The sequence below is a fragment of the Peromyscus californicus genome, unplaced genomic scaffold (assembly GCF_007827085.1).
Source record: "Peromyscus californicus insignis strain IS unplaced genomic scaffold, ASM782708v3 Scaffold_4__1_contigs__length_199733344, whole genome shotgun sequence".
NCBI classification, from domain to species: Eukaryota; Metazoa; Chordata; class Mammalia; order Rodentia; family Cricetidae; genus Peromyscus; species Peromyscus californicus.
The window spans coordinates 112,082,488-112,109,146 of NW_026294562.1; the positions used below are offsets into that span (position 1 = coordinate 112,082,488).

A 26,659-nucleotide genomic window follows, 5' to 3' on the forward strand; every position below is an offset into this window, starting at 1 on the left:
GTGGGTGTCGTGGTTTGAATAAAAATGGCCCTCATAGGCTCATATATTTGTATGCTTGGTCCCTAATTGGTGGGTTGTTGAGGAAGGATTAGGAAGTATGGCCTGATTGAAGGAGGTATATTACTAGGGGTGGGTTTTCTGGTTTCAAAAGCCATGCTAGGCCTAATCTCCTCCAGACAGACAGACCAAGCTTGAAAATAAAGGCTCTTTGCTTTTACATATGGAAGTCAGTCTCCGGGGTGGTCTTTTGGGGGGTCCCTGCAGTCTGGGCATAACAGTTTCATAAAATAAAATATCAGGACTCTCAAAGCAATTTGGTAGGCATTTTTACCAACTATTCACAACTTTACAAAATAACCAGTTAAAGAATTTTGTCTCAGTACATATACACAATGGAGTACTACTCAGCAGAGAAAAACAATGAAAGCATGAAATTTGCAGGCAAATGGATGGAACTAGAAAAAATCATCCTGAGTGAGGTAACCCAAACCCAGAAGGACAAACATGGTATGTACTCACTATTAAGTGGATTCTAGATATAAAATAAAGAACAATCAGACTACAACCCACAGAACCATGGAGGCTATATATATAGCATGAGGGACCCTAGAACGACTGTGGCTTATAATAAGTTTTGGTTTTACTCAATTACTGAGCAAGCCTCAATGAAACATTTCACTATTAAGATAAGAATACATACTGTATCAAGCTGATAATAGAAAATTAATTAATTAATTTTAAAAAATAAAAAATGAAAGAAAAATTTGAACTATTAAAAAAACAAACATATTTTACTAAAGTAAAAAAAGGGGGAACTAGGGACTTATCATTCCTCTCCACATTCTATTCTTTCCCTTGTTTTATATATTTTAAATTTTTTATCGGTGGATTCTGCTGGAGTATCCGCTGCAGATAAGCACTGGAGGGCTCCTGTTACAAATCACCCTTTGGAGCGATGGAAGGATCTTTCTACTGGCACTTGGAGGAGATCCGATCTGGTGTTGGTGTGGGCCCGGGGTTCTGTTTATGTCTTTCCTCAGGACAATGAGGTTCCTCTTTGGATTCCTGAGCACTGTGTGCACCCTGTGGCTGCTGCTGAAGCCCAACATGACAGAGACCTATTGGGCCTTCATGAAAAATTCTTCCCTTCTGATGCCAATGGGGATTGAGAGCCCAATATGGCCAGCTTTGGCAAGCATTAACGTAAGCCTAGGAACTGAAGCCATGTGGTTGGATTCTCCAGAAGGTAATGTATGGTAACTGCTTTTTCAAGTATGTTTGAGAACGTGTCACCCAGATACCTTGGAGATTAAGGATAACCCTAAAGGTCACTGACCTGCATTTGTTAACAGTAGCATGCCAGCTTAGCCTTTTTATTTTCACAATCCTCCTCAAGCTGGTGTAGTACCTACTTTTCAGGAGTGGCTATGTGCAACATTTATTGGTCTCCTGAAATTCATTTAGCCCCCCTTTGAAGATACCTTAAAATTTATGAGCCTGAATGTAGCCATTATAAGACCATTAGTTATGCTCCTTATGAGCTGCCTGTTTTTTCTTTATGGTTCTTAGTTGTTCTTTTGCAGAGCTGCCAGCTTAAGTCGTGCTGGGATCAAGAAAAATGGGCCTTGGCAGTTCGTGTTCCTGGAGTTGTATCCATGCCAGTGGATGTCCACACACACCAGAAGAGAATTTGACATTGCTGCTGCCATTGTTGCTGTTATAGCAGTGGCGGCCACTGCTGCTACTGTTTCTGGGATTACCATTTCATAATTGCTTACTACATCTAGCACAGTGGAGACCCTGGCAGCAAAAGAAGCTACCACAGTTAGTTAATCTTTCATTCTATTGGGCATGATAAATTTAATTCAATAGTTATATACATTTCGATTGGCTTTGAAAATTAAAAATATATAAACTCAAGTTCCATTTGCTTTTGGGATACCATCTTACAAGGACTCCAATTTGCAGTAAAGGCTCGTTAAGGAAGGGAATGGCTCAGTTACCTTTAGCCTACTGGCTATGGGTGGGTTAGGACCTCTGTTGGTCTTTTATGTGTCGAACACACAGATTGCAAGCCCAGTGCCACTTTGAGATCTTTGGCAGCAGTTAACTCTGCAGCTCACACATGATTGAGCCTGTATGATAATGAGTATTCAGAGACGGGTCATATCTGGGGGGGCACTCACCAACCTAAGACAGAACGCCTGTGTGGCCTGGGCAGGCATCTCCATGATGGGTAAGGTGACCTGCTGACATCCCATGCAACCTAAATCAGAAGCTCACTTTTTAGTAAAAGGGGGACCTGTAGGGTCCTGGCCCCTGTTTGGGGTAACTGTTGCCTTGCTTACTGACCTTGACCTTGATATCCTCCCTATGCTAATTCCCTGCCAGGTTCCACCCTCCTGAATACTTAAGGGAAGTTCCTTGTCTGTGTGTCCTGCATAATGGGCGTTAACAGCTTAGATGCAAGATTGTAAAACATCAGTAGCGAACTTCTGCCCTCTGGGGTTCTCCCATTGTGCTGTAAGCCTGTATTTAAGACCTCTTCCCTCCTTCAATAAACAGCATTCAACATTAAATAAATAAAAAAAAAAAAAAAAGAATTTTGTCTCGCTGGCGGTGGTGGCACATGCCTTTAATCTTAGCACTTGGAGGCAGAGTCTACAAAGCGAGTTCCAAGACTTATACAGAGAAACCCTGTCTCAGAACGAGAAAGAGGGGAGGGAGGGAGGGAGAGGGGGGAGAAAGAAAGAAAGGAGAGAGAGAGAGGAGGGGAGGGAAGGGGAGGGGAGGTTTTGTTTTGTCTCTCCTTCAGCGGTTTGATCCCCTAGCAGCTTTGTTTGGAACTCACTATGTAGGCCAGGCCGACCTGGAGCTCATGAATGCTGAGATTAAAGCGTATGCTACCACGCCGCCGGCTCCCTTGCTTCTGAACAGTTACTTTTTCACTGCATTCACCGAACCCTGTTTCACATAAGCAGTGTTCTGGGGGACACCCGGAATGCTTGAGACGAACAAGCGCTGGCTGTGGAACTGCTCCCGTTCCCCTGGAAGTCACCCACAGCACAACATGGCACAAAGAGCTAACGACCCAAGCGAAAGCAGATGGAGCAAAGGCATCTCAGCCTCGGGCTAACTTCACAGCCAGGGCAGCCTACACCCGCTGGGAGCCGAGCGGCTTCCACACGCCCCGCCGCTACACACGGGGGAGCCGGAAGCAGGCTGTGTGCCAGCCGGGGACGATTCGGGCTGACAGCCCCAGTGGATGGCTATTTCCGCAGGCTAGACCTGGGCGAGGGCTAGCCAAGCGCTGCCCTCTGCAGCCCCGCCCCGTCTCCGCTACTGTGCAGTTTAGCAGCTCCCGGACCGGAAGTCCCTCCACAGGAAGCAGAGGCAGCGACCGAGTCACGTGTCAAGCAAAGATGGAGGCCGGGCGACCCGAATGAAGGTTGTGGTAAACACCGGCGCGGGAGAACCTGGGCAAGCATCGCGGCTGGGAGGAGGGCATAAGGCGCCGTTCAACCCGCCGAGTGGTGAGTAAACATGCCAGTGTCGGGAGATGTTCGGGATGACGATAGAGGGGGAGCTGTCTGCTGAGCCCCTCTTCACTTTCGGCCCTAGAGGGGAAGACCTTACTGGATTTATTGAGGTTAATCTCAAAATTACTGCCAATTTACAGGGTAACCTTGGCTAGATTTAATTTTCCAATGTTCGGTTTTTACGCTGAAACTTTCTGAAATATGTGTATTTAAATTTTTTTTTTTTTCTTTAGAAATAGCTTTATAGCCCAGGAAATGACAATCCTGCCTCGGCTTCCCAAATGCTAGTACTACAGGTGTCACTACAGGTGTCAAGCCTTTGCTTTTCATAACTGCCACCCGGAATATTTTTTTAAGAGCTTAATCTGTACCCAAAAATTCATTTACCATTCTGACATTCACCCTATCTGGTACGGAGGTAGCAAATTACTGGCTTGTGCGCCATGTTCAGTCTAAAGGTCTGTCATATCTATGCTGTGCCTGGAGAGGCCAGTAGAGGGCATCAGATTGAGAGGACCGAGCAGGCGCCATAACAAGCTGCTTAGTCTTCTCTCAGAGATCAGGCCTCAATTTCAGTTTCCTGAGGCTGGACAAGCAGTTTCTGAGGAAGAACCACAAAAGACAATTAATCACTGGTGCCCCGACAACAAGACAAGGGAGATAGGATGCACCAAGCCTGTGCCACTGAGCCAGCCCCCCCAGTCAATACGTGCTAGGCCAGCCAGCTTCCACAGCAGCTCAAAGACAAAGCCATGGTCTAGGCCTGCCCAAAAATGGAAAACTACCTTGACTAAGCCTCTAGCCTTGGTCAATTAGAATGTGCTAATATGATTGCCACTTGCTTGAGCCAAGCGTGTCTGAAGTGACCTGCCTTAGGACCTCCCCTTGCTATGCTTAAAAGCAGCTCACACCTCTCTCTCAGGGTCTTTGTCATCTTGCCTTTGTATGGGATGGCAGGCCCCAGCATGCTGGAAGCTTTCTCTAATCATTCTTGCTGTTTGCATATGTAGATGATGATCTTTTGTGGGACTTCTCCAGGACCCTGTGAAGATCACCCTGGGCCTGGAGTTGGGAGCTACTATATGGGTGCTGGAAACTGAACTTGGGTACTCTGGAAAGAGCACCTGGTGCTCTTAACTGTTCAGCCATCTTTCCAGCCCCAGATTTTAGTTTTAATCATGTGTATATGTGTGTCCAACTGTGGCCTAGTATACACACCTGCAATGCCCATGAAGTCAGAAGAGGGTATCCATTTCCCTGGAACTGGATTTACAAGCAGCTGTGAGCAGACTTTCATGAGTCCTTTGCAATAGTGCCATTTCCAACTACTGAGCCATCTCTCTAACCCGACACCAGATTGTTTTTACTAAGTGGTTACACTCACTTGAACTACAATTTATACTTCCATCAACAGCACATCACAGCTTTCTGGATTGCTTCCAAGTGAAATTTTCTAATTTTAACTAACATGGTACCTAATGATATATCTATGTGATCTTAGTGCCCCCCAATGATTTAAGATTTTATCAGTTTACTGGTTGTTGTTTTTTCTTTTCTTTTCTCATGATCTGGAGTTCTGTTGCATTTCCCACACTTATCTATTGAACACAAGTTCTTTGGGGTTTTTCCTGTGCAAGTTTTCATGTAGCTCATGTTGGCCTCAAACTCCTATGTAGCCAAGGATAGCCCTGAGCTGATCCTCTGGGTCTACCTACCCAAGTACTGCAACTACAGGCATGTCATCATGTCTGAATTAAACATTTTAAAATTTTTGTTTCATGCCTGTTGTAAATTGCCTAGGAAATAAGGACTGTGAAATATCTATTTCTTAGAAACTCTTGTGCTGTTTTTCATGTTTTCTGTTGTGCTTTATTGAGGGATGGGGATGTTTTGTTTGTATGCGATCCATACGCTCAATTTTCAGATTATGAAATTAATCTACAGCTTTCAAAAGTATGCATCTCAGGAAACTGTTTATCTAGATATATTTTTTAAATGAGATTTTTTTTTTAGGTCCAAAATGGAAAATCATACACAAAGTACTATCAAAAAAGATTCAGTATTTGATATCATATCCAGAAAAATTAAACAACTTCCAGAACCAGAAAGGTAAGGTCCGTGGTATTAAAATGTCTTTATCAGAAAGATTTATCAGATTATCCTAAATTTGTTGACTTACGTATAAATAACACAGGATACCAAAGGAAATTAAGCTCTGTTTTTGCTCTGATGACAAAAACTGAAGCCCAGAGACACCCATTTTTGTGTATCACAATTCACTGTAGAAATTGAAACTAGAACACATCTTAGGAAGTATCTAATTGATGAACCCACTTTTCCATTCAATTTTTACAGTGATGTAAAACTGCATGGACCCACTGACAACAACTTAAAAGAATTTCAGTTGTCCTTTTTAATTTGTCTTCTCAATTTATTTCTATATGCTTACCTTTAGTAAGAGTACCATGGAATATGTGACTAGATGGAATGACAGAGAAATGGGTGTTTAAAGCTCTTTAAGATGAAAAAGAGAATTTAAGCATGTTGCTATTAAAAAAGGTAGTACAAGGCAACTACATTGCACTTCTACACAATGTTCTCAGGCCTCCTTGTCCATCAGAAAATCTGAATGGGTTACATTCATGACAGGCTAAGGTCAGAGAACAACTTTCAGGAGTCTGGTCTCCCTTTCCGTGTGGGCCCTAGGTATGGAACTTAGGTTGGTTGCCAGGCTTGGAGCAGGTGCCTTTACCCAGTGATTGATTTTGCCCAACCATGAGACCTCAAAAAGGAGCTAGTCTAGGAAGAACACGAACAGTCACATTAGTGACAAAGCTACAAACTGTCACATTTGAGGAAACAATGTTAGTGAAACGTAAGTGAACATAACAGCTTTAAGCAGGAAAAATTTGGTCCAACTATTTTTATTGTCTATTCCAGCCAGTCTGGGTATTAGATTTAAAGTAGGCAAGAGGTACCAGTGAAAAGAACCAGCATAGTTAAGTTACTTTGGTATGTACAGACAGCATGGTGGGAACTGAGATGAAAGATGTAAAGTATTAGATTGCTGCATCTTCAGGTATAGAAACCACACCAATTCCACTCTTTGCTGGCACTTACCGTCTTACAAGAGAACCTAACCTATATACACTAAGTAGTTAAGAACTTGATAAATTTCACAACTGTGTGTCCCTTACTACTACCCCTACACAGACACTCCCGTTTAGTTGTTTCCTGAGATAAACAACAGAAAACTTACACACAAGCAAAAGAAAGCCTGAAGGACTGATGTAAGGAACTGAGATGATGATGACAGGAACAAAGGAAGAAGCAGGCTACCAGTGGGCTCTTCACCAAACTACAAAGAGCACTGGGAATCAAGTTGGTATTACAAGGTTAGGATTTAGCTTGGAAACAATAAAAATGTTTAATTTTAAAACCACAGCAAACTACAGTTTAGTTGGGAGACAATAAAGTGTTCTTTTCAGGTTTTACTCCACCCTTACTAGTTCCTATGGTTAAAATAGGGATGGCTCCCATTTTATGACTTTTAATATATTTGTAAAAGTGCACAAGTTCCCGATTTCTTTAACCCCTTCTCACATTGGGGCTATAATTGTTTAGAATTTCCTGAACCTTTCGATTCAGTCTCTTCCCATGGGGCCAGTTATGAGACTCTCCAAGGTATGTAGCTTTTCTTGTGCCTTTAGCAACACGTCACCTTTATATAACTAGTTCTCAGTGAATGAAATGACAGGCTTGGTGGATGCCACGTGAGAGGTCAGGAAAGCATGGTCTTCCACAATGCAGGACGCTTCAGCATGATGTCCTAGAGAAGCTTTTAAACTAAGCAAAAACCAGAGCCTACTGGAGGTACTTTTAGGGTTACTCTGGTGGGTTGAGAAATGAGAAACATGCAACAGTGAACCATATTGCAGATCACAACACAAGTGGTGAAAAACAGAATGAGTTGGAACTGAAGAGCTTATTCTATTTGTAGTATTCAGTGATGGTTTTAGGTATTTCTCTCAAAATTAAACGTAGAACATATATTTTGGATTAAAATCTATTTCTCTACTTATCTCAAATTACCAATTAAATGTTCTTCAGTGAGTTATTGTAAACTACCTAGCATAATGTTCACTTGAATGTTAGTTACTCCAATTTCCTATTCTGGATATTAATATTTGAGGAAAGAGTAAAAGGAGATACATTAATTCCATACTACTGAAATAAAGTTGAATATATACCTATGTGTATAAACAAGTTGTTTATATACACAATGGGTATAAGTCAGTATAATAAACAGTACCTACCACCTTAGAATGTGTTGTACTTTTTAAGTATCATGGGAGCTCAGAAAAGCCAGGCATCTCCCTCTTCAGAGCTGTTCCCTTCTACATAATTCAGGGCAAGGTTCTTTATTAAAATCACAAAATGCATGTAGCCAGTACCACTGTATCTTTATGTTGCCAAAATTCAAAAGCCTTTTTGGAACAGAAATGTAGATATGAAGCTATAATTTAATTTTGGTTTTTATAACCCTGTAAGGAGTAGATATGTCTTTCTTCCCAGGGTGCTGGTAAGTTCTGTAACATACCAGAATTGGAGAACTTAACCAACTGTGGAAACAGGTTCTTTTTTTCCTCACCCTCAGGAATCTGCTTGAACATGGATCAGTATTTGTTGGACTTAATGCTGGTTTCGGCGGCCTAATAGCAAACAGTCTTTATCGGCGCATCTTGCACGTGACCCAAGCTCGACTAGTTTCTAGCTTACCAATGGCCATGATGCCATTTTTGACAGCAACTATGACTTATGGAGGTTTTGTAAGCATACCTTTGAGTAGAGGTATGTTTTACTTCATTATTTGCCTTAGTACTCACTATCTGCAGCTTTACCTAATACCAAAATGTTAATACTAAGCAGCTGTAAGCTATAATGCAGTACTTAGGGAAGACTGAATCTTGCTAGCCTGCTATGCTACAACTAATTCACACTACGTCTGCCAACCAAGCACAGTGAGTACATATACAATAGTCCTATTTCCTGAACTGAAGCAGCGCTCCTGTAGTGCCACTGCCTTTGTGTCTTCTGTTCAGTTGTTCTTTCAAGGGAAAGTATGTTGTGGGAAACAGCACTGTAATCTCTGAAAGTACTATGTGCATGTGTAGTGTTTAGCAAAAAAAAAAAAAAAAAAAGCTTCCATGTGCCATGTATCCTATTCTGTGTATGTTCTGAATGAAAACAAAAATACCACAATGTTTGTCAAGGAGGGCAATTTTATGTTTTATTTTCTGTTAAATACTGATTCAGATTTCTAAGAATCCACATCAAGTTAAGAATTATTTTCCTGTTTACTAGTCATTTCCCACCCAAGGCTAAGCATGTACTCATGCCACTGAGCTACATTCCATCCTTTGAGCACGACTTACAAAATCATTTTTACTGTGTCACTGAAAATGTGAACCCTCTGCTCTTTAAATCATGTCTGCTTAAATATCCTGACCATCACTTACACAATTTATTTCCTAGGTGATTTGAACTGTGAAGCTTGTGCCATGAGCCGGGGCGCACTAGTTAGTTTTGTTATGGGTGGCGTATACCCTATCCTTTTTGCTCTATCTGTGAATGGGGGCCTTGCTGCCAGGTAGGACTGTTTTCTATTTTAAAAACCTTTACTTATATGACTACCTAAGGAACTCAGAACTTAAAGAGCAAATATATTCTCCTGTGAAGTCATTTAGACCCAAGGCAGTGTTTACCTTCTCTGGAGTTTAAAAATAGTTGTCATGCTGTGCCTCTACAGTTCAGGCCACTAACCACCTTCATTGTGTATTGAATGCTTGCTACAAAACAAACCAGTTTGAATGCTGTTAAGTCTAGCATTAACAGCTGTATCATATAAAATATTCTTAGGAGTGTGCACATGTGTTCTAAAGGAAATGCTATTAACAAGCTGCTACCTGTAAGGTGTATTGAATGCTTGCTACAAAACAAACCAGTTTGAGTACTGTAAGTCTAGCATTAACAGCTGTATCATATAAAATATTCTTAAGAGTGTGCACATGTGTCCTAAAGGAAAATGCTATTAAACTGCTACCTGTAAGGCTTTCACACCAAAATCATTCCAGTTATTCTCTGAACTCTTGTAGCAGTCTATTCTGTGTACCTCCAGAGGTGAACTAAAGAAGCACAAGAAATCCGAGTCATTTTTAAGACTGAAGAGAAGGCATTAATGAAAATGTCTATGAAACCCATTGCGACCAACAGTGAATACATATGCCAATAAAAAAGGAAAACTGCCATTATTTTTAGATACTTTTAACTTAAGACTTGTGGGACTTACTTACATGTTTGATAATCAATATGCTTTCTTATAGGTTTAAATCAAGCTTTCTACCAACTAAAGAAAACTTCTTCTATTACTGGATTACAGTTTCTAAGCCTGTCTGTAGAAAGATGGTATTTCCCATTTTACTTCAGAGTGTGTTTGCAGCATACCTTGCGTCTAGACAATACAAACTCCTAATAAAGGCCCTTCAGTCACCTGAACCTGAAACTGATTTAAAGCAATCACCTGAACCTGAAACTTCACTGATTTAAAGCAAATCACCTGAACCTGAAACTTCACTGATTTAAAGCAAATGACAAAAATAAAATGGTGAAAATAATCTGTGTCGTGTCTCTTATATTAAAAATACTCATCTTTTAAAAGATACAACTCTGCCCTGCGATGAAAAGCCTACAGAGCACCAAAAGTTGGAGCCCCAATTAAAAACTACATATGGGGCAGTTTCAAGGCTGGGAATGTAAGTTGGTTGCAGAATGCTTATTTTAGCAAGCAAGAGGACCTAGATTTAATCTCTAGCTCAAAAAAAAAAAAAATTTAAGAGAACATAATTTTTCTAATTTGCCTAATACTGTTTCTTAGCCATTGCCAGGACCAGTCCATTACATTAAGGCATTTAGCTTGGTCTATAGCACAAGAAAAAAATAACACACAGCAATTCGGAACAAGGTCCTCCTAAAGCCAAACAGAAAGGAGAACTATTTTTTCTGACTTATAAACATGGCCTGTTACTTCTTTTTCTCTATTCAGGCTGTTTCCATGAGTGCCACACGTCTTCCTCACAAAGGACCAATCAATCCCAGCCTATGTCCTTGGGAGCTGCAGGGTTTACAAAGTCACTTTCTTGAGCTTCAACCTACTATGGGGCAGTTCTTTAGATTCTCAGGCTTGAGCGTCTTTTTCCCCCCATGTATGGGGCTGAGCAAGTTAACCTCTTAATTCAGTGCCTGAGTAACCTTGCTTTCTGATGCAAGTTCATGGAGTCATTTCCTCAGATCATTTATGTTCCACTGCCTTCTTCCCAAGTGTTTCATAGCCTTCTTGTTTAAACTACTACTATTGTGGCATCCAGATGAACACTGTCCAAAATACCTGCACTGTTAATAGCTTCTAAGAGCCTGAGCTGTGGATACACAGCCTCGATAATCACAGGAGACCAAATCTTGAAGCAGCCAGTCACACCACAGAAGAGTAACAATGTCTAAAACCACACTAAGTATGGTTTCATTCCTAAGTACATCTTAACTATTCCTTCCCAATACTGTGACTCGTTGATTTAGAAAAGGGATGTGAAATTGCCTATTTTACAAGGAATATTAGCAAAAGTAAAGGCTTTCTGATACAAAACTGTCCACCTAAATTCTCACTTTCAATTCATAATTCAATTGATCAAAGTAAAAAAAACCTATTAAAATTACTTAGATTGCTGAGGTATATAGATGGTATAATCAACTTACAGTAACTCAAAATCTAGTGATATAACCATGTTGTTTGATAAGTATAAACTGTTTACTATGCTTGAAATGGTCCCAGGACCTTACTCCTAACACTCTAGCTATAAATGTTTAACTGTTTCTATCACAAAAGGATTCCTGAACTCTTCGCTCTGCTACATAGTCAAATACTCTTTTTAAACTAGTAGAAATGGGCAAGTAATGCTGGGTGGTGGTGGCGCACGCCTTTAATCCCAGAACTCAGGAGGCAGAGCCAGGCGGACCTCCGTGAGTTTGAGGCCAGCCTGGGCTACAGAGTGAGTTCCAAGAAAGGTGCAAAGCTACACAGAGAAACTCAAACAAGTTTGAGTCTCAAAACACCAAAAAGAAACAAAAAGAAATGGGCAACTAAGCAATAAATGCTTAGTCTACTGCTTCAAGTCTACAAAAAGCCTGTTCAGAAGGCAGGTACATGACATGACCAGTGAGTAACATGAAAACCTATGGAAACTTAAGCCTTCTGTAGCTCAGACCTAAGAGCAATGACTCAGTGAGGAAAATGGTTAAGATTTCAGTCCAGTTAAAGTAGACAACCATTAAAAATATTTAGGATTTTACAATCTACTCTGTCCAGGTACACGGCTTTAAAGAATATTCATTGTACACAGCATATACATGTGTACTTACGTGTTTGTATACATATATTATTAAAATCCAAACTCAGTTAAGAGCCAGAAGGGTCTAGGAATTGACCCCCACAGGAAAATACAAAATTTGGAAACACCATTGGGCTATAATAAAATGCAAATTCTTACACTCACAGGATTATACAATGCTCCAAACATAATTTGTGACTAGATCTATAAACTAGTTAACATAAAATATTTTCAGATAGTAAATTTTTTTTTTTTTTTTTTTTTTTTAGGTTTTTCGAGACAGGGTTTCTCTGTGCAGCTTTGCGCCTTTCCTGGATCTCGCTCTGTAGACCAGGCTGGCCTCGAACTCACAGAGATCCGCCTGCCTCTGCCTCCCAAGTGCTGGGATTAAAGGCGTGCGCCACCACCGCCCGGCTCAGATAGTAAATTTAAATCAACAAAAATTATATAGACTATTATATAAAAAAGGGTAACCGGTTAAATATTGAGCCCACACATAATAGTATTTAAACTGAACTATATGAAAAATTCTGTAGTGGCCATAATGGAAGACCTTTTTAATTCCTAAGTAAATAGATGGAGTAGAGAACTGACCCAGGAAAACAATAAAAATATAAAGGTGGGTCTTACAACTTAGAATCAACATACAAAGAGGAGGGGGCGGACACAAATATTACTTATTCAACTTTGAAAAATCATTTATTTAGTTAAAAAAAAAAATGGCCGGGCGGTAGTGGCATATGCCTTTAATCCTAGCACTCAGGAGACAGAGGCTGGCGGATATCTGTGAGTTCGAGGCCAGTCTGGTCTACAGAGCACATTCCAGGACAGGCTCCAAAGCTACACAGAGAAACCCTGTCTCGAAAAACCAAAAAAAAAAAATTGACTGCATCTATAAGCACTTAGATCTCTACCTTCAAAATACCTCAACCAGATTAACTGTGTATTAATATATACATTATTAGTGAACTATCCACACTACATCTTGATAGCAAAGTATCAGTACCTAAACCTTTGACTGTGGATCAGCTGTACTACAGGAGCATCACCTTCTTTAAATATAAGCCTGTGGGAGTTCTCTTCATTCTTTGGCTTTATGGACACTGAACACATAGGTGAATACAAGAAAGAGAGAGGACCTGAATGAATCTTGAGTATCATACAGTTACAGTGTAGTAACACTACTTCCTATCAACTCCCTCTTCTAACTGCATTATTACCCAAGTGAGCCAAAAAATAAAATGACTTAGTCTAGAGCAGATGAAAAATGTTATTAGTATAATCCAACAATAATGAAAAAAATGACTGGGTTCTGAGTGGTTTTTTTTTTACTTGTAATATGATATAAGCCATTATCATCCAAAACATGAAGGTCCTTACAGAACACTCAGAAATGTTAACAGAACAGTAGAAACTGTATCATTCATCAGAAACCTCAACACATTCAAACAGGATCAAGTACTCAGAATGTCCAAAATGCCAAACCTGGGATTGCACACAAACTCATGTAACCCTAAATTGCATTACCACCCACATATTATCTTAATCATTTTTTAAATATTGTTACACAATCAATGCGTCTATTTAAAAACACTATTCTTTAAGTTGAGGACTTTATTCTACTCAGCAAGGTGTCTGTCTTCCAAAGCAGTTCTTTACATTCCAGAAACACAAACTCATGGTAAGTTCTGTGATCACTGCTAACCTACTTATGTCACGCTAGCCCACTAAATCTAAGTCCACAGAATGTGTTTTTGATTGTGTAAAAATCTAGTTTCTTAATAAAACACTATAATTCTCTTCTCCAATGGTTACAATTTTTTATAATATGCAATAAATTTAGTGTTACTGCTATGAAAGAAAAAAAGATGTAATTTTGTTCCAAAATTAACTTAGTCTCATGGATTTCTATTAAGTCTTTCAAGCATTCCAGAGAATCTTTTCATATCTCCATTTCTGGAAAGTGTAATCAGTATAGAAGTAATTTGGGAACTTGGAAATGGCATTCATGTTTTGCAGCAGATGCCAAATTTTTGACCGACATGGCTCCCACAATTACTGTTACCATCAGTCCAGTCAGTTAACAGGTTGTAGGAAAAGATTCGTTTTTGCAGATACTGCTAAGCTGTTTAAAGAGAAGAGAAAGAGATTAATTTAGCGAGTATAAAATGCACAAATATTTAAAATACTTCGTTGGATATATCAGAGGTGTGACTACATTTTTAACAAACGTACTTTTTAGTTAAGCCTGGTTAAAAAAAGGATAAAACTTAAGTCACTAGTATAGAAATACTATGCCAATATGTGTTAGCTAGTTAATTAATGTATGAATATTGACTACCATAGGAAGACAAGTATTAAAAAGCTTTATCTTTAGGTTTTCTATCACTTTTACCACAAAGGTACAAATCAGGAAAAAAACCTGAGATATTTCCCTAAATACTAAGTTGTTCTCAACCATCACATTAAATACATCCAAACCTGAAAATTTCAATATATTTTATATTCCAGAATTCTCTACCAAAATACTAATTATTTATAACACAATTTCTAAAAATAGTAAGACAACAGTTTTATATTAATCATAACTTTTTTAATTAACAAGTAGTGAACAGGACACTTTAAGATACTGTTTACTACACACTGAAATAAACAACTGTGGTAAATTGAGAAACCCAAACATTTACAGTAAAATGTGCTTACACATAAATATGATAAAATTTATTTAAAGCCCCTGATAGGTCCTAAATACATGCAGTTATCATGTAAAAACAAGACCATATGAGTTGGTTCAAAAAAAAAAAGGAAAAAAAATGACCAAAATCACTGTCACCAAAACTAGAAAAGAAACAATGAAATGGAAATAGGAAAGACAGTTAATAAAACATACAGAACCTAACAAAGCAGCTTTAAAATTAGGCCATTCTAATCTTGCCATTGTCAAGACCTCCCTAAATTCTCTAAACTGCCATTTATAAAATGACATTCTAAAAGTCTGTACTTGGAATTTCAAAACATCCCAATTCAGAAACTGATTCTCCCCAAGCCCACATCTCAAATGCAGGAAGAGCAGACGTTAAGAAAATATTCCACGGAAATGTATAATTTTTAGGAAAACAAACTAACTGCTTCCAGAACCTTTTGATTAAGCCCACAGTCTGTATTAACAACAATCATTTTTCCTATTTGTATCCACTACTTTCCAATGTCATGTTAAAGATGAAGAAATTCTTTGAGCCCATAACTGAAAGATCAACAAACCTGATTTTATTATGACACCATATTTTTGTCATCGGTACTGCACAAAATTATATACAAAGAAATATATACAAAAATGTTCAAGTATTAAATTTCAATTCAAGGCTTCTGTTTCAAAAGCTACATTTAACATATTTCAGAAAGAGCACAAATTAGTCATTTCAAATAATTTTCCAACTACTTTTGGTTTATATATATTATATATATAATTCAGTAGGCACTAAAATCCATGCAGCTGCATTGTGGGGGCTTGTTCCTGCCCTTGAAGAAGCAGGTCCATCACTCCAAGTTGTGAGAGTTTGGCTACTACCCATTCATGCTCAAGTGCAGTGGATAACTTTACAAAATGTAATATACTGAAAACCAGAGACTAATTTAGGTCTCAAATCATATTATCTAGCAACGAAACAATTACAGTTAGTTGTGCAAGAACAAGATTCCATTTCCATAACCAAGTAACAAAATAAAACATCTTACGTGTAAGATAACTTACATCTTTGGACTGCTGGAAAATACTTAATTATGAACATTTTAAAAATAAAAGACAGCAGAAGCCCTGATATTACCTCTTTTTCCTTATTTCTTATACTACCTTTTAAAATAAAGCAGGAAATGTGGCCAGCAGCTGGTCCCGTCTCTTCTGCCCCAACAGCTGTATCCACTTTAGCACAAAGAAAAACAAGGATGCTAAATACGTATATCCTTTATCAAACAGTGATGTTTCACAAAGAATTTAATGTCTCTTGCACTTCAGGACATCGGAACACAGATTAAGACAAGTGGACAATAAACAGTATTTTAAGGGAAGAACATTTTCCATCTTTGGAAGAACAGTATCAATCATATCATTAAGTGGCCAGAAGGATTTAATTTTAAAAGGTCAGAATATGGAAAACGAGATTCTTTGTGAAGCCTCACTTTACATGTTTTCATTCACATTTCACAACCTTCAGTATCTAATCATACACAAATTTAGCCTAAATTTTAATACAACAAAAATAAATGCTTTCAACAATTTCTTCAAACTCAGTGATAGGTAATTACTGTGCTGGTTCTCAAAGAAACATTTCATTAATCATTCTTCCTCTAATTAAGATACAGAAATCTGATGGGTATGTTAATTTCCAACTTCTCAAGTGATGAAATACTAGAATCTTATATAGACTGTATTTCTGTATTTTCTACTGAAAACTAGAAGGCATTCTTGAGTATTTTAAGAGATTTGTCATCTCCAGAAAAATACCACATTTGTGCATGCCTCAAATACTTATTGTCAACCTCTGAAAAGTTGCTCTACAATTGGAATTCCAATTTGCACCTTGTACAACTCGGAACTTCCATTCAACTTCACCTGTTTCACTGTCTCCAAACTGTATGTCTATTAGCAGGTTTCAGTGTACAGTTGGAACCGATGTCATCCAAGGCCATGTCCACACTGGGGACAGAAGAGCTAGGTACACGCAACTCTGAACAAGGGGACACATTTAACAGCTATTTCAACCAGAAGTCACTTTAATTACATTACTGACCAGCACAAGTCTGTTTCCAGGGTGGACAGGGCCCAAATTAAGATCCCCCTCCCACCTTTCCAAAAAGAAAAAGAAAAAGAAAGAAAAACAAACAAAAATATAACACGCACACACACAAATTGAGATGTTGCCCATTAAAGTAGGCTAAACAGCAGAGCATGAGCGTTACGGGAAGAGATGGATCCTTACCAGGTTGTGAGGCGGGAACCACTGCTCTGTAACCCCTACAACGGAGCCTGGCAGGAAGGAAATCACCTAAAAAAGAAACTGTCAGAGAGATTTAATAGTCACAGGTTATCATTAGGAGTTGGTTACAGTGTCACATTCATGCTTTTAGCTAAACACTTAAAAGATTTAATATTACTTTTTTTTTCCGCCTCTGAAATGTGTCCGGTGAAGATGTCCCACTAAGGTGTTTTACATGGTGTAAGGGAGTAGAAAGGGGTAAACGCGGATAAAGAGCAGATTACTTGACCCTACATTTTAAGAGAAGACGACGCCTTCCGAGCGCACGCCGAGCAGAACTCCACCGACACCTTATCCTTGTCCACATGGAGACACACTCCTCCCGCCGCGTCGTCCTCTTCCAGCGGCTCCGGCGGCTGCTTCCCCACCGGCAGGGCGTAGTCATGGTCACCGGCGGGCGAGTCTCTGAAGAGCGAGGTGGTCAGCCGCAGTCCCACGCCGCTCAGCCGGCTCAGCAGGCGAGCCAGTCCGGTCTCGTTGGCTAGGACAGCCCGTAGGTAGCGACTCTCCTCCTGCAGTGCTTGCACGCGTTTGCCCAGCTCCCGATTCTCGGCCCGCAGCTCCTGGTTCTCGGCTGCCAGTCCCCGGACTCGACTCTCCAGCCCCATCACGTACTCCTTCTTCTTGAGCCGATTAAGACGGGCAGCGGCCGCCGCCGCCTTCCGGGGACTCTTGGTCGCCGCTTGGTTGCTGTCGTTGGTGCCACCGCCTCCTCCCGGGGACTTTCTCCGCCTCTTTTCCCCGCTGCCGCGGTCACCGCCGCTGCTGCAGCCTCCGATGCCGTTCAGCAGCCTCTGCAGCAAGTCAGAGAAGCGCTGCATCTCGGCAGCCGCGGTCTCGTCGTCGTCGTCCCCCCTCAACAGGCCGCCGCTATCCGAGCCTCCGCCGGACGAGGACAGGGGCCCAGGCGAGCTGAGCCCGGGCTCCAGGTGCCAGTCCGGTTGCCGAGGGTCCAGCAGATCGGCCAGTTCCAGCCCAGAGAGAAAGTCCATGTCCTCCGGCTCGTCTTTGGGGACCATGGCGGCGATCGCGTCCTCCTCTTCCTCCTCCATCTTCGCGGGCGAGGGCGCGGGCGCGCGCACGGCCACGCTGCCGCGGCTCCCCCTCCGGGCCTCCGGCTCGCCCCCGTCGCCGTGCGGCTGCTCGCGGTCAGGCGATCCCGACCCCGACGTCTCCGCCCCCGCGGCCGCCGCAGTCGGGTCCCCCGGCGGTGCGCGCGTGGCGGGCGGCTCCCGGCTGTCGCGGTGGCTGGACAAGTCGCGGCCCGAGGCTGCCAGCAGCTTGGTCAGGCTGTGCCTCATGGAGCCGGGCGGCGGGCCCGGGTAGGCCGCAGGCCCTCAGACCCCGGGCCCCCGCGCGCACAGCCACGGCGCTGAACGAACCGCACGCACCGGGAAGGTCGGAGTGGCCTCCCGCGGCCGCCCAACCCCCCGCACGAGGCGGGGGGAGGCCGTGGAAGCGAGAAGCGGCGAGACCCGCGAGGACCCGGCCGCGCCACCCAGACAGAGGCCCGGCCGGAAGTTACTCGCTCTCCCTACCCCGCCCACCGCGGCGCGCTCCTCCAGCCATGGTATCGCGAGACTCCGGTGCTTTCAAGGGGCAGTAATTCTAGCTCTGCGGTGATGTCATAGTAACAGCGGCAAAAACAATGAAACCTCGTTTACACTCCTAATTCATCAATGCTACCCAGTACCAAACTCGACAATCCAATACTTGACCTCTACACATGTTTGACGTACCCATATATATAAACTATTTGTGAACAGTTTGTTTTTGCTGTTTCTCCCTAAATTGCAAGCAAAACAACACGTAAGGAAATAAATAGCCACCGTGAAAACAAAAGACTATCCTTCCTAATCTAAATAGTGTTACCAACCTCAGAGTAACTTACCTACTAATGTTATCTAACTCTGGGCGGCATTCAGAAGTTCTTAGTCTCAGATGATCTTTCATACTATTATCACTGCTATTACTACTACTATCATCATCATCATCATCATCATCATCATAGTTATTTTTTTGCAACGTGATCACTTCCAGCATTAACAGCTTTGCTGGGATTAGTTGGCTTGTTTGTTTACTGGTCTGGTTTTTTTTTTTTTGCCATTTGTTTTGTGCTTGTATTTTGTTTTTGTTTTCTTCATTTGTCAAGCTATAGCAATTTCTTTTGCTTTTTAAAATATTGGCTCTTTGAAAAGACCAAGTCAGCTGTCTTGAAGAAAACACATTCTGGATCTGTGGTTCTGGGTTGTTTATGATATTTCTCTAGTTGCATAAGGTATTTAAGATTTGAAGCGTTTACAAATGCCCTACAATATATTGAAACACCACACCATAGCTCATGTTTTCCAAAGAAAGGCCAATGAAGTACAGCTGAGTTAGAGAAGGTTAGTTGCTGAATAGGTCTGCATGGAATCATACACAGTTATTTTAATTAAGCTCAAAATAAATTTGTTTCCTGGCAGTACATATACAGAGGGGGGGGGAATTAAAAGCAGGAAAAACTCAAACTTAGCAGGCAGCGACAGGTCAATGTTATTAAAAATGAAGACACACACACACACACACACACACACACACACACACACACGGGGATTGAGGGTGGTAAGTGTTCTTGGTGGCCTAGGATCTGCACCCTACTCCTTCCATTTCAGATTGATCAACTTATGGAAAGAAAGGAGCTAACAGGCCCATAGTTTCAGGTAAACATGTTCCAGACCAGCTTTGACCACACTGGAAGGCGTGCTGGCCTAAGAAAAAGCATGCCTGCCAGGCCTTTGTCACAGGTAAGAGTGGTGAGGAAGAAGCCCGAAGTTGGCAATCTTTATTATTATGTGTCCTTCCTTTTCCTGTCTGTCCACCCATCAGTTGGTTCTACCTCCTGGTTCTTTGAAACTCACTCCACTTGTTCACATGTAATGTACTGTAAAGGCAAAATACCTGTCACTCAAAGGGAGGAAGAGATGGTTTATTCTTGTGGTGAATAGACTTTGGCTCAGGAACATGCAACTCAGGATGCCCCAAATGACATATTCCAATCTGGAAATAATTTCATGAAGCTCTTATAAAAGCTACAGAAGAATAGAAAGCCATAAAGCAAGGCATTTTTCAAATACACTGGTGGAAACATCAGGTAGGCAGATTACAGCGAATCGAGGAAATCTGTTACAGTTCTCAGATATGTTTAATTAAAAATTCCTAGCTTTGGGGTGGGTAGGAGCTACTGGTCTGTTAAATCAATACTTTCCAAATACTTTTACATGATAGTTAAAAGGATACAAGGTCAGGCATAGAGGCGGGCAATGAATGTTAAAACAAGTCAACATAGCCCAAGACAGTTTCACTCTGTATCTGCAACATCCCAATTCTGCACAATCACGTTGTAACCAATCTTTCAACCATGTGGAATCTTTAATGTAGAGATGTGGTTTTTGTATTTTTGGTTGTTTTTTTTTCCTGGGAAATTCAGTGAATAGTATACATGGTGACAGAAGAACAAATCCACCATTGCCAGGTAAAAATACTTGTAAACTTCCTCCATCTCCAAACTTAACTTACATACCAATAGAGGACCTCAAGTATGTGCTGAGAAAAAAGAGATGAGATAAACAGCAATGAAGGACTGGTTTGAGTGTGACCTTAAAAAGACAGAGGAAGTCTCCTGCCTTGCAAACTTTACAAGTAAAGGGACTCTAATTCCACCTCGATCAGATATGAGCAGTCTTGGAAGTCTGAAGCAGAACACTGAAGAGCAGCCATTTTCATTGAAGAAGACACCTGGATTGGCACCAAGACCAGCTCAGGCCTTTTGTATCAATTTTTTTTCTCTTTGCTTAGATGTTATCTTTCCAAGTGAGCTCCTAGGAGACGTAGAACTATAGGATCAAAAGAGGAAACGAAGTGATTCCCTCTGTTGGAAAGATACTACATCAAAGATCCCTTCACCATCAAGGAAGAGACCCTGTCAGACTATTCTCCTGCCTTCTCAGCCTCGTCTCTATCAGATCCTAGGAAAGTATCTTCCTAGCATGTGGGGACACAAAACAGTGTTTGGCTTTCAAATGCCCAAAACGTGATGCTTCACCAAAAAGGAGCAACTGTGAATGGAAATCCCTCAAAGGCTACATCTGTGTTACAGATTGTGAGATGGAGTGACAAGAACAGCGTGGAGAGTCGGGATACTGCAGAGTCAATGCCAAAGTTATTCAGCTGTCTTTGGTCCCTTTCACAGCAGTTTACCACCATACCTAACATCATTCTCACTATCAGATAAAGCTTTGTAGTATTCCACCAACTCAAAAGCTAAGAATGTTCAGATGGTATCTGAAGCCTGTAGGAGGGACCTGCCCACCTGATGTCCCCAGGTAAATGCACTGATTTGTTCAATGACTATAAAAGTCTGTGTAACCTCTTTCATGGTGGAACATATCATTTGGGGCAACCTGAATCCATGTTCCTGGGCAATAGTCACTCATATTTGGCTCAGAATAAACTCTTACATTCTTTTTAGTGCAAAAATAAAAGTAAATAGAGATGAATTTTTTACAACTTTTCTATTCAGGTAAAAAGAAAATTCTATGGAATATATGGTGTGTGTGTGTGTGTGTGTGTGTGTGTGTGTGTGTGTGTCCTCAACAATGGCTACTTTAATATGGCAGTTTCTTATTGTGGGATAATCGTTTTGTACACTGTGAAGATGTGTCTGTTATACCTCATCTACCTAAGGCACCTTCAGGTTGGTTAAATAAAGAGCTGAACAGCCAATAGCTAGGCAGAAGAGGATAGGCAGGACTTCCAAGGAGAGAGAGGAACTGGGAGGAAGAACCTGAAAGGCAGGTGTTCACCAGCCAGACACAGAGGAAGAGGAAGTGGGATGTACTGTACTGAGGAGAACTAATGAGCCATGTGGCAGATCACAGATTAATATAAATGGGTTAATTTAAGTTTTAAGAGATAGTTGGGAACAAGCCTAAGCAAAGGCCAACCTTTCACACTTAATAAGAAGTCTCCATGTCATCATTTGGGAGCTGGCAGTCCAAAGAAAGTCCAACTATAGTTTTATGGAGAGGTTCCTAAGAAAGCAAGAGATTAAGATATCAAACCTGCCGGGCGGTGGTGGCGCACGCCTTTAATCCCAGCACTCGGGAGGCAGAGCCAGGCGGATCTCTGTGAGTTCGAGGCCAGCTTGGGCTACCAAGTGAGTTCCAGGAAAGGCGCAAAGCTACACAGAGAAACCCTGTCTCGAAAAACCAAAAAAAAAAAAAAAAAAAAAAAAAAGATATCAAACCTTCAGAAACGTGCCTAGGCAGCATAGGTTTCAACAAATGCTTGTTAGTGAATGAATGAAAAAGAGCTACATTTTTGGTCAAAGGCAGAACACTATAACCTGACTAAATGAAAATGATTTTGCAAGGGACAAAAACAAATATTACTCTGGTATCTTGCCAAGCAATTAAAAGACCCTCACACCCTTTTAAACCTCCTCAGGAGAAGGGTTCGCAAATGCAGAACAGTCACACACAGATCACAGTGGTGTTCACTCTGGCTTGCCTCCAGGTGTCGTGGGACTGGAAATGCCATCCCCATTCAACTATATACTTTTATCTGAGTCAAAACTCACCATCATGGATTGATTTATTATGTCTTTACTAAATTATGAAATTCTGGCTTACATGTATATGATTTAAATCTCTCTCTCTCTCTCTCTCTCTCTCTCTCTCTCTCTCTCTCTCTCTCTCTGTGTGTGTGTGTGTGTGTGTGTGTGATTTATTTATTTATTTTGCATACCAACAAAATTTTTCCCTCCTTCCTCTCCTCTGGCTCCCTCCCCTCACCTCCTTTCTACACGCCCCCCCCCCCATCCACTCCTCAGAATGGGAAAAGCCTCCCATGGGAGTCAACAAAGCATGGCATTTCAAGTTTAAGCAGGACCAAGCTCCTCCCCTCTACATCAAGGTTGAGCAAGGTATCTCCCATCACAGGGAATAGGTTTCAAAAAGCCATCTCATATGCTAGAGACAGATCTTGGTCCCAGTGCCAGGGGCCCCACAAACAGACCAAGCTACACAACTGTCACCCACATGCAGAGGGTCTTGGTTGGTCCCATGCAGGCTCCCGAGCTGTTGATCTAGAGTCCATGAGCTCCCAGGAGCTCAGGTCAGCTGTCTCTGTGGGTTTCCTCATCATGATCTTGATCCACCTTGCTTATATAATCCCTCCTTCCTCTCTGCAGCTGGACTGCAGAGCTCGGCCCAGTTCTTGGCTATGGATCTCTGCATCTGCTTCCATCAGTTACTGGATAAAGGATCTCTGATGACAATTAAGGTAGTCAACAATCTGATTACAGTAGATGGCCAGTTCAGACACCCTTTCCACTACTGACTAGGAGTCTTAGCTGGGGTCATCCTTGTGAATTCCTGGGCTTTCCCTGGCACCAGGTTTCTCCCTAACCCCATATGGCTCCATCTATCAAGATATCTCTTTCATTGTTCTCCCTCTCCATCCCTCCCCTAACTAGACCATCCTGATCCCTGTAGGGAAAAGGGGACAGCCAAAGAAACCCACCCTGGCCCTGAACCCAGAGCCAGTGAAAGAAACACACCCTAGATCTGAGACCTGACTCAGTGAAAGAAACACTTTGTCCCCCTTGAACCCAGAACCTAAGAAACATGCCCTGATTCTGAAACCAGTGCCAAAGAAACACACTTTGTCCCTAGAACCAGAGCCAGTGAAAGAAATATGCCCTGGCCTTAGAATTAGAGCTGAAAAGGGCCTGTGGTGATATATTGTGTACCCCAATAAAGTTTGCCCAGGGATCAGAAGACAAAGCCAGTCACTATATTAAACATAGAGGTCAGGTAGTGGTAGCACATGCCTTTAATCCTAGCATTTGGGAGGCAGAGATCCATCTGGATCTCTGTGAGTTCCAGGCCACACTGGGAACAGAGCCAGGCATGGTGGCACACACCTTTAATCCCAGCACTAGGAAGGAAAGAAGATGGCAGGGCACAGAAAGGTATATAAGGAGTGAGTAAACAGGAACTCACTCTCTTGAGGCTGAGGATTTCATAGAGGTAAGGAACGTGGCTGGCTTGCTCCGTTTCTCTGATCTTTTAGCTTTCACCCCAATATCTGTCTCCAAGTTGTTGTTTTTTTATTAATAAGATATTTTAAGATTGGGGTTACAAGGGCCAGTAAAAGAAAATACAGTTTGGCCCTGAAAACAGAGCCATCTCTGCCTCTGACCTGTGGTGATATTTTATTTGTGCTGAAATGTGATATTTTATTTGTATGTTAATAAATAAAGTTTGCCTGGAGATCAGAGGTCACATAGCGAGCCATAAACAGAAGTCAGGCAGTGGTAGCACATGCCCTTAATCGGATCACATGGCAGGTAGAGTCTCTGTGTGGTCAAGGACACAGCCAAGGGTGGTGACATACGCCTTTAATCCCAGTACCAACCATAGAGACCTGGAAGTCTGTATAGACAGGGAATGACAAGGAAGTGATGTGGCTGGGCTTAGAGCCAATGAGAAGGCAGAACAGGAAGGCAATAAAAGCACAGGTTAGACAGGAAGAAGGTCTCTCTCTCTTTGTCTGGGGAAGCTACAGTGTGGTGGTAAACTCAGGATAGTTGTGGCTATTCGCTATTTCTCTGATCTCTTCAGCTATTACCTCTGTATTTTGTCAGAGACCAAACATGGACCATGGAAAAGTACTAGCTAAGCCAGAGAACAAGCCCCTACCCTAAACCAGATGCCCCCGAAGATAAAGAACAGGTCAGGCAGGTCAGGTAGCATAGCAACAGAACAATGGGCCCTGACCAGTGACCTTACCACCTAGCAGCCTCACGACTTGCACGTAGCCCCTCACCTGCACGTCCCCCTTCACCTGCACGTATGGCACATCGTGCACCCCTTCCCTCCTCCCCTCCCCCTCCCATGCTATATAAGCCCTGCTGAGGAGAATAAAATTTGCAGCTTGATCAGAACACACTGTCTTGCTGTCTTCTCTCGTGTCTCCCCCATCCCTCTCATTCTCTCCCACAGGTGGGTCACCCCCGTTGACACCCCGCTGGCCGGGGCAGTATTTGACTCTGTGTTTCTTATTTAATAAGACTGTTTAGAAATTCGTCTACACTGACCAATGAAACCAACTAATCCCTGAGCAGGAAAACTAAACAATCCCTGAGCAGAATATCTCTCTGGAGAAACTCCGCCTCTAAGAAGCCCTATATAAGCCCCTCTGCCGGTTCAGTTGTGGGTTGTTCTTTCCCACCCTGGCAAAGGTAGCCATTCTCCCGGACTCCTCCTTCCCAAATAAATCTCTTTCTCAAAAGAGTCTTGGGTGAATATCTTCATTCGCCAGTGCAGAACAGAAGAACCATGCTGAGACATCACTTAGAGGACTGAGCAGAAAAAACCTTGCTGAGATGTTCCCTTAGGGGACTGAGCAAAGTGGAACAGAAAAAAGTGACAACTTTTCTCTGGAGTTGGAGGAGATTGCTACATTTCTGCAAGGGTTTCCCCTTTAGCAGAGTGAAGCTGAAGAAGCAACATCTTGGGCAGGAGAGAAGAAGCAGAGCTCTGCTGGGAAGCCCCCTTAAAGGAGGACCAGAGCAAAGCTCAGCTGTAAAGGCTGCCTACAAGAGAGGAGCAGAATTATTATATCCTGCAGGGAGACCATCTCCTACCACACCCCAGCTTCAGATATAGCCTGACTTCCCAAACAGTCAGGATAACTTTCCCTCCAGAGCTGTAACATTCCCTTGTGTTCCCCTCCCCCTCCTCCACCTCCTCTCCTCTACCTCCTCCCCGTCGTCGCCGCCCCCCCCCCCCCCCCCCCCCCCCCCCCCGCGCCCCAACCAGTTTACCCAGATCTCATCTATTTTCCCTTCCCCTTGCATGTATCCCTCTTAGTGTCTTCCTTGTTACCTAGTTTCTTTAGGGCTGTGAATTGTAGCCTGGTTATCTTTTTTTTTTTACCTCTACTTTGAGTACATACTGTGTTGTCTTTCTGGGCCTGGGTTACCTCACTCAGGATGTTTTTTTGTTTTTTTTTTTTTCTAGTTCCATCCATTTGCCTGCAAATTTCATGATGTTATAGTTTTTTAGTGCTGAGTAGTACTCCATTGTGTAAATGTACCATATTTTCTTTATCCATTCTTCAGTTGAGGGGCATCTAGGTAGTTTCCAGCTTCTGGCTACTATGAATAATGCTGGGATGAACATAGTTGAGCATGTGTCCTTGTGATATGATTGAGCATCCTTTGGGTATATGCCCAAGAGTGGTATCACTGGGTCTTGAGGTAAATTGGTTCCCAATTTTCTGAGAAACGACCATACTAATTTCCAAACTGACTGTACAAGTTTGCACTGCCACCAACAGTGGAGGAGTGTTCCCCTTGCTCCACATCCTCCCCAACATAAGCTGTCATCAATGTTATTGATCTTAGCCATTCTGACAGGTGTAAGATGGTATCTCAGTGTCATCTTTATTTACATTTCCCTGATGACTAAGGATGTTGAGCAATTCCTTAATGTCTTTTGGCCATTTGAGATTCTTCTGTTGAGAATTCTGTTTAGCTCTGTAGCCCATTTTTAAATTGGATTATTTGGTATTTCGATGTCTAGTTTCTTGAGTTCTT

General features: G+C 42.0%; 2 protein-coding genes across 4 annotated transcripts; one reads left to right on the forward strand and one right to left on the reverse strand.

Moving 5' to 3' along the window:
- The first annotated feature begins 3,367 nt into the window (after positions 1-3,367).
- Positions 3,368-10,213, forward strand: Tmem126a (transmembrane protein 126A). The gene is made up of 5 exons (XM_052762179.1): positions 3,368-3,533; positions 5,553-5,648; positions 8,197-8,390; positions 9,075-9,189; positions 9,923-10,213. Exons 2-5 carry the CDS (start codon positions 5,560-5,562, stop codon positions 10,143-10,145), a joined length of 621 nt encoding a protein of 206 aa, XP_052618139.1. The 5' UTR covers positions 3,368-3,533; positions 5,553-5,559; the 3' UTR covers positions 10,146-10,213.
- Positions 10,214-13,226: 3,013 nt separating this feature from the next.
- Positions 13,227-18,549, reverse strand: Crebzf (CREB/ATF bZIP transcription factor). 3 transcript variants are annotated; one of them, XM_052762177.1, is made up of 4 exons: positions 17,248-18,549; positions 16,957-17,034; positions 15,831-15,899; positions 13,227-14,105 (listed from the first exon to the last, which is right to left on the reverse strand). In XM_052762177.1, the coding sequence occupies exons 1-2, from the start codon at positions 18,312-18,314 to the stop codon at positions 17,019-17,021; spliced, it is 1,083 nt and encodes a 360-aa protein (XP_052618137.1). In that variant the 5' UTR covers positions 18,315-18,549; the 3' UTR covers positions 13,227-14,105; positions 15,831-15,899; positions 16,957-17,018. The 3 variants fall into 3 exon arrangements, with proteins under 3 accessions (XP_052618137.1, XP_052618136.1, XP_052618138.1); XM_052762176.1 differs by lacking the exon at positions 13,227-14,105 and having other exon boundaries at positions 15,226-15,899; XM_052762178.1 differs by lacking the exon at positions 13,227-14,105 and having other exon boundaries at positions 15,226-15,899; positions 16,957-18,549.
- Positions 18,550-26,659: the final 8,110 nt, after the last annotated feature.